This window comes from Limulus polyphemus, unplaced genomic scaffold (genome assembly GCF_000517525.1).
Source record: "Limulus polyphemus unplaced genomic scaffold, Limulus_polyphemus-2.1.2 Scaffold163, whole genome shotgun sequence".
In the NCBI taxonomy this organism is placed as follows: Eukaryota; Metazoa; Arthropoda; class Merostomata; order Xiphosura; family Limulidae; genus Limulus; species Limulus polyphemus.
Window position 1 is genome coordinate 141,291 of NW_013665773.1, and position 8,598 is coordinate 149,888.

The 8,598-nt window shown below is 31.7% G+C and overlaps 1 protein-coding gene across 1 annotated transcript in view; it reads right to left on the bottom strand.

Annotated features, from left to right (window-relative positions):
* LOC106477146 (lachesin-like) overlaps positions 1-5,955 on the bottom strand; it is a 112,026-nt gene extending 106,071 nt beyond the window's left edge. Inside the window, exon 1 of the mRNA XM_022381430.1 lies at positions 5,763-5,955. Within this exon, the coding sequence (XP_022237138.1) occupies positions 5,763-5,823 (61 nt within the window). The 5' untranslated portion in view covers positions 5,824-5,955. The remainder of the gene's footprint in view (positions 1-5,762) is intronic.
* Between the last annotated feature and the right edge of the window lie 2,643 nt (positions 5,956-8,598).

Below are 8,598 nucleotides of genomic sequence, written 5' to 3' on the forward strand. Positions count from 1 at the left end.
GGATTCGAACCCGCGACGCGCAGATTGCGAGTCGAATGCCCTAACCACCTGGCCATGCCGTTATCGGAAGGATATCTGAACTAAAATAAGTCAAATGTATCACACGAATTGAAGACATTCTTATATAACAAACTGATTAAAAATATTTAATGTCATAAATCGATATCCCAGAAAATTAAAACTTGTAATGATTATAGTACGTTAAGAAATCAGATGGATAACCTCGCCGTTAATGATATTTTTGGTCGTAATATCAAAACATGTCTCACGAGGTTCAAGTAGCTTCAAAGATTTAGGTTAAACCTAAATCCCTATGCTAAACAAGTAATAAAAAATAAGTTTCCTAAATATTATTTAAAAAAGTTTATTCTAAACTTTATAAAAAAATAAAACTGTATAAAATGGAATAAGCTATAATTCAGAAAACACATAAATACGAACGTGCTGTTGAAACGTGATTAAAAGTAGAGCAATGTAGAGTGCCAATATCTCTGTCAATTAGAAAATGTCTTGTATAACAACATTAAAAGCAGTTTTATATAATCTGACACGTCACAACAGAACCGTTTTCTTTCAAAAAAACACAGATACACTTTTCCATTGACGTAGAGTATCTGATGCTTTTCAGCGACGTCTAACACCTAGCGCTTACCTTTACACCTCTCTAATACTGAAGAATATCTCATGCTTTCCAGCGACGTCTAACACCTAGCGCTTACCTTTACACTTCTCTAATACTGAAGAATATCTGATACTTTTCAGCGACGTCTAACACCTAGCGCTTACCTTTACACTTCTCTAATACTGAAGAATATCTGATGCTTTCCAGCGACGTCTAACACCTAGCGCTTGCCATTAAATTTTTCCATTGCTAAAGAACACCTGGTGCTTTCCAGCGACGTATAACACCTAGCTCTTACATTTACACTTTTCTATTGCTCTAGAATATCTGATGCTTTCCAGCGACGTCTAACACCTAGCGCTTACCTTTACATTTTTCCATTGCTGAGGAATGTCTGAAGCTTTGCAGTGACGTGTAACACCTAGCATTCACATTTTCTTTAGTTTCCGGTCTTGTAGATTAGTTGGAGGTGAAGAAACATAGCATTGTCCTGCTGAAATTTATATTATTTAAAGTATAAAACCAAACCTTTTCTACAGCCTAAGCTACTTATTTAAAAATTCCATAAGTCAGTGCTTGGTGATATTTCTCACCACCGATGTAGCTTGACGGATAGGAACTGATACTCTACTTAGCTTGCCGGATAAAAACTGATACAGCTCGAAACCACATACTCATTTAGTTTTAATACCAATCGGAACAAGTACAAATGCAGTTTGAATTTTATAGTCCTAAAGACGAGGAATAAAGCTAACTATCGATGTAGCTGGGGTGCAGTAAAGTCTCAAATACAATTCCACAGTGAAAGATAGGTCGGTGAAACGTTACAGTCTGAAGTACCTGTACAACACCATATAGAACACATTTGATATCATTTTTACCTATTAGTGCCTAAATATAATGCTGTGTTATTTCCATATCTTCTACTTAATTTATACTCCTCATCTGATGAACACAACGAACTTAGTTATTATCGTCAGGACTTTTACTTGAATAGATTCGAGTATGACTAATTTTATGCACATATTAAAGAATCTGCAACAGATTAATGACGGGTCTCGCTACGACTGACATGCTGATATCTAATTTTGTATCGCAACTTACAAAATTAATAATGATCTTTAATTTGCCTGTGAACAGTTGTTTTTGTTTTCAAAGTGGAAAAATACACAATGAGGTATTTGTATTCAGTTTCCCACGAGGAATCGAACCTCGGATTTTAGTGCTGCAAGTCCGTAAACTTACCGTTGATCCACAGGGGTAAACATATAAACAACTATGTATCGTAACAACAAAGCAAGAAATTTCACGGTAAATTTCAACGATAATTCATTTTTCAGACACAATGTATTTGAGTATTTTCTTAATATAAACACATTTTGCTTCGCTTACGACAAGACAAAAGCAGTCACACATAAGCCCGTTTATAGGAGTGAGACGTCACAGAAGAATGGAGTTCAGTTTCTGTTGCCAAAATATCCTGTTGATAAGTGAACCAGTTGAATTAGTTTAAGGCAATAAATACGACAACTAAAAATGTAATATAGGCCTCTAGATATTTTTGCACACAATTTATTTCATAAGTGAGTTTGTTTGGAGATAAAGCCTTTATTGTTACGAAGTAATTAACATGGCCTGATGGATTTGATAAAGCCTTTGCCGTTAAGAAGTAATTAACAAAATGTGCTGGATTTGCTTCTTTAAATATAAAGCTTTTATTGCTACGAAATAATAAGAAAAGTTGGTAGATTTACTTCGTTATAATCAAAGCCTGCATTGTTACGAAGTAATTAACAGAATTTGGTGATTTGCTTTTTTAGTAATAAAATTTGCACTGTTACGAAATAAGTAGCAACATTTGGTGGATTTGCTTCTTTAGATATAAAGCTTTTATTGCTACGAAATAATAATAAAATTTGGTAGATTTACTTTATAAGCAAAGCCTGCATTGTTACGAAGTAATTAACAGAATTTGGTGATTTGCTTTTTTAGTAATAAAATTTGCACTGTTACGAAATAAGTAGCAACATTTGGTGGATTTGCTTCTTTAGAGATAAAGCCTGCACTGTTACGAAATAATTAAACAAATATTATGGAATATTTTCACATGGCCAAAAGCTTCTAAATTTAAGACTTTACTTAACAATCACCAACTTAATGATGATGTTTTGGATGATACATACTCCTCTGATGCCTCAAGTCACCAGAATAATACTACAGATAGGATTGAAATAATTGTTTAACATAAAAATGACTCAGGTCATTAAGACATCAGGATAATGGCTTTTTATCAATGAACAAATGTTAACATTCATTAAAGTTTAGAATACGTATTATATACATATATATAATGTGAGTAAAAGTCTGTACTAAAACAAACCTGAATTTAGGTGTTTTTTACGCCATATAATACATTTTCAGAAATACACGCATTTATATAAACCATTTCATAATTAAGAAAGACGAGAAAACAAACATAGCGTATTGTTCATTTGCAACCAAAGCCAGATGCGGTATTATATCACGAGGATGTTGACTATCTTTGGAACATGTGCTGGTATCATATATCAAGTCAAGACAAAAATCAGAAGAGCTGCGCAGTATGAGTAGTAGAAATTAAAACACAGGGCTATTAAGTAATATCTAAATTGAAGTAATTAAGTCGATGAATCTTTACAATAAAACCCATTAAAGTCATGTGAGATGTATATATTACATTAGATCAAATTATATTACATTAGATCAAATTATATAATTGACTATTCAAGTGCGTAAAACAAAAGTGTATTTCTTAGTATAACATGTATGGAACAAGAAATCTTGATATAGGTGTAGGAATATTCAGTTCAGCATCATGCACGTTGAAGTTACCCAGGCCTAAGTCTATCTACATGAGGCTTGATTGCTTTAAAGAGCTTAAAAGTAAGATAACCCAACCGATCTTATGTGTTGTTTTTAAGTGTGAATAATCATATTTGAACCAAGATGTCTATTTATAGAGCCTGTTATTCCTTCTTTAACTATATACATAGTAATAACGCAACACTCTTTATAATTACCAGGAACGATTTATACCTTATTTTTTAATTACCAGGAACAATTTATGCCATATTTTATAATTATCAGGAACGATGTATAACATATTTTTTAATTACCGAGAACGATTTATTTTTTAATTATCAGGAATGATTTATGCTATATTTTATAATTACCAGGAACGATTTATACCATATTTTTTAATTACCAGGAACAATTTATGCCATATTTTATAATTATCAGGAACGATGTATAACATATTTTTTAATTACCGAGAACGATTTATTTTTTAATTATTAGGAATGATTTATGCCATATTTTTTAATTCTCAGGAACGATTTATACCATATTTTTTTAATTACCGGGAACGATTTATTTTTTTAATTATCAGGAACGATTTATTTTTTAATTACCGGGCGATTTATACCTTATTTCTTTAAAGCAGGACAGGTTTAGATTAAATACATCATTTAGCTATTTCTTTTTCCAGAATTTGATTTCCGTAAAATTATCTAACTTCTGAAAAGTGTGATAAAACTTCAATCGTTGAAAGTGCCAAATACCTTATTTACGCAGAAAATTAATTCAAGTAAAAGATTTAATTTAGAATGCGAAAGCGAGTATTTTTTAAATAATGAAATTTTTATCTGTTGCCTATCTTTTAATACGGCCTTTTGTATGCATACGATGTGAACGAAAAAAAGAGAAGGAGAAAAAAGCACTCTGGATTGAATATACAGATTTCACAGTGACGCTACTACTGGATCTGCATGATACTTAAATCAGTTGAAACCATATTATTATCAAGCGATTTTACACCAGCTTTTAGAAGATATTGAGGAGACCTAGCAGGTATAAAGTACGTCATATAAAAAAGATAATACACTTATATGGTGAAACTTTATTTAATGGTGTCTTCTAAACTTTGATTTATCACGTGAACAAAAGGCGTTTTAAGAATGTGCTATTATTCAAGCAGCTAATAAAATGAAGCGTCTACGACGTTCTATTCATAAAGTTCTTCTATTTTCTCATGGCCAATTAGCAGATTTATTATTAAAAAAATATATATAACATATCTAATATATTATAAAACTAAAGCTTCTTCAAAATCTCTATTAAATTTACTGTGATTATTGGAGAATACAAGATATTACAGAGAAAAATTGGTAACATGTTACCTAAAAGACGACAAGAACAGGTTAAGTTCTTTGCTTATCAGCAGTGTTTGGATTGTTCCTGTAGCACATCTTTATAAGCGAAACTTGTTGTAACTTTGAACTTAAAGGTTTATCTTTACGTTATTAAACTACTAACTTTGAACTTAAGGGTTTATCTTGAAGTTATTAAACTGATAACTTTCAACTTTAGAGTTTATATTTAAGTTATCAAACTCATAAGTTTGAAGTTAAGAGTGTATCTTTAAGTTATCAAACTGATAACTTTGAACTCAAGAGTTTATCTTTAGGTTACCAAACTGATAATTTTGAATTTAAGAGTTTATCTTTATATTATCATCATGATAACTTTGAACTTAAGAGTTTATACTTAGCTTATCATTAAAGTAATTACTGTAGACATTCTACCAAGTACTGAATTCTGGAAATCTGAAGAGTTAATAATACTTTTGGAATTCTTGAATGAAACACAAAACTTTTTTGGAATATTTTATTCATTTCTAGTTTATCGAAACATTATCTGAATAAATTGGCGTATATACTTCATTTAAAATTAGAATTTTACACGCAGATTTCTGGTACTAGAAGAATAACGAACAACTAAATATTGTGCATAATCCGCTAAAAGCGACAGATCTGTCTGATATTTCTATTTTTATATAATAAATATATTACTGTAGCTTCGAGAAAAATGCAAATATTTTAAGCTTTTCATAATGTTATATATTTCGTACATATTACAGATTATTTACTTCACCTACATTTTGCGAACATTGCTATCTAAATACCGATGTATGTAGATTTTAAAATAACAACAGTTTAGTGCTGAAGAACATGGTTTAAAAAATGCAATTGTTCCTTTAGAATATTGCGTGTCTCTTTTTCGAACTTACTTCTCTTTTTAACCTAAACAACGGCAGGCTTACCTTTAAAAGTTATCACCGTGCCCAGCAGAAGAAAGATGAGAGCGAGTTTCCTGTTGGGCATGATGAGCTATTTTTCTAAGAACTTTGAAACGTAAGGACTGCTGGAAAGTTGAGCTCCTTTCACTAGTAATCAATATCGTATCTGTTTCTGCTAGTGAATAATGCGGCCACCGTTGAGCGCAACCAGCGCTGGTCTGGGCTACTGGCAACGACTTACTCATATAACAGTTCTTTACGAGAAACCACTCCCAGGTATAGACATAACCGATACCAGGCAACATAATTTGCTCATGCGCAGTTGTTTAGAATTTCATAGGTAAGTCATGAATTAGCAAATTAAAAGTAACGTTTATATGTTGTTGTTTTTTTTTGGGTTATGTTGGCTCTTCAGACTGAAATTTCACTTCTTAGAATTCTTTAGTGGAGTATATATTAGATTAATAGAGAAAATTCATCATTTTTTTTCGTTTGGAAGAATAGATTTTCATTTGGAAAACCTTGTGGAAAACAACGAAGAATAACTAGTATTACTAAAGGCTCGAAACTACGCACTGTACACGCAAACTAAAAAAAAAAACCTTTCGTTTTCTTTGTATAAAAATGAATAAGTACATATTAAAAATACATAAAACGATTATATTCTCGTTTAAAGTTATATGTTTATATACTGCCAACCTTTACGAAAATTTTATGATGAGTTGTATCTTTAAAATGTTAAGGGATGTAGTTAATAAACATTAGTCGTGAAAACGTTTCTTCAAGTCTTTTGATCGACAACTCCAATATTGTATTACAAAAAATACCCTAAAAGAAACTCGAGAATGAAATCGAGCATAGGAAACAATCTCTGTTTGGATTATGTACCACCTGGCGGAATTTAAAAACCATTTAACGTCTTCAAACTACGATCAAGCGCTATAGGCTTAATCAGTTTAATTACGAAGAGTAAATTTTATGTACACCATTTAAAATGCCAGCTACGCACCACAAGTGTTATAAGTCTTCAGCAATACCATTTAATGTCCATATGTGTATCACCATGACGTAATATGCATAAAAAATAAATCGGGAAAATGTCTATCGATAAAAACTAACTATGATGAAGTTTTTAGTACGTTTTATCAAAGTGATTTCGAATATGGAAATCAGCAAGTCACGTGACAAACCCAGCTCACATAAAGTCGCGGTGAAAGATAATATGTCAAAACTACATTTTAACATTGTTTGAAGTTCGTACCCAGTATGATGCCACCGAAATTTGATCTCTTTCGGGAACGACATGTATAAACTCAAAATATTAAAACTCCCCCCCCCCCCCAACAGAATGTGATAAATGAAGTTATCATAAATTCAATGAATTTATTGAATGTAATAAAATAACACATGTGTCGTCTCCGTACACATTAGCTGTTAGGATATCAGATACTTAAAACAAAGGCAATGGGTGCATTTTTCAGGGACGATTTTATTGATAATAAAGCGTACATCGAAAACGTATCTGAAAATATGGACATATATTTTCTTAATGGATACAATCTTCTATAAAGACTTCGTCACGAAAAAAAAATCACAATATTTTCATATAGGGACTGCACTTTGCGTCCATAGAAATGTCTTTTGATTGTTTGTTTTTAGAGATATATCCAGGAAAAGTACCAGAGTTAGTATAAATACAGCAGTTTCTTACATAACTCAAAAGTTTATTGCGTCTGTACATTTTTCGAATGTTAATACAGAGACTTTGAGTTCACGAGTCCTTCGATTAAACACTATATAAAAATCTGAGAATAGCAGTTTGTCACTACACACACACACATATATAAATACTCTCTGTCTTACATACATATAGCTGTGCCTATATATTTGTACTGACTATACTATTTGCTACTACATTCTTTCCATCTATTACGCATAGTCTACTATTTCGATGACGAGGAACCCACTTTGAGACTAATAATAGCTGGAGACGGCTTGAATGGGTAATGAAGAAAACTTTAATATAAGTTTAACATAACAGCAAATGTACAACGTTTCGACAAGGTTTTGTCATCATGATGATATTAAAGTTTTTCTTCATTACCCATTCAAGCCGTCTCCAGCCATTAATAGTCTACTATTGTTTGCATGGCTTTGAGTCAATTGGATTTTCTTTCTAGATTTAACGCTAAAGCCTTCAGCATTTAAAGTAAGAAGTTTAAAACAAATCTTGAAATATAAAACATATGTACGTATATATATAGACACACACTTTAAGACATACAAATATATACAACTGTCTCAATTTTATGATGCATTACATTTATATACTGGGTAAGAGGGGAGTCAGAGTTATCAATGTAGTAGCCCAATAATGAACCAGACAAGCCAAGAATCTTTTGGAAAAATTGCACGCTCAAGTACGCTTGATCCTACTCTGTAAACAGAGAAACGTATATCTAGTACCTAACTTTTCAATATGTCCAAAACAGAGAGAAACGTATATCTAGTACCTAACTTTTCAAAATGTCCAAAACAGAGAGAATCGTATATCTAGTACCTAACTTTTCAATATGTCCAAAACAGAGAGAAACGTATATGTAGTACCTAACATTTCAATATGTCCAAAACAGAGAGAAACGTATATCTAGTACCTAACTTTCAATATGTCCAAAACGGAGAGAAACGTATATCTAGTACCTAACTTTTCAATATGTCCAAAACAGAGAGAAACGTATATGTAGTACCTAACATTTCAATACATCCTCAACAGAGAGAAACGTATATGTAGTACCTAACATTTCAATACATCCTCAACAGAGAGAAACGTATATGTAGTACCTTAATTTCCAATATATTC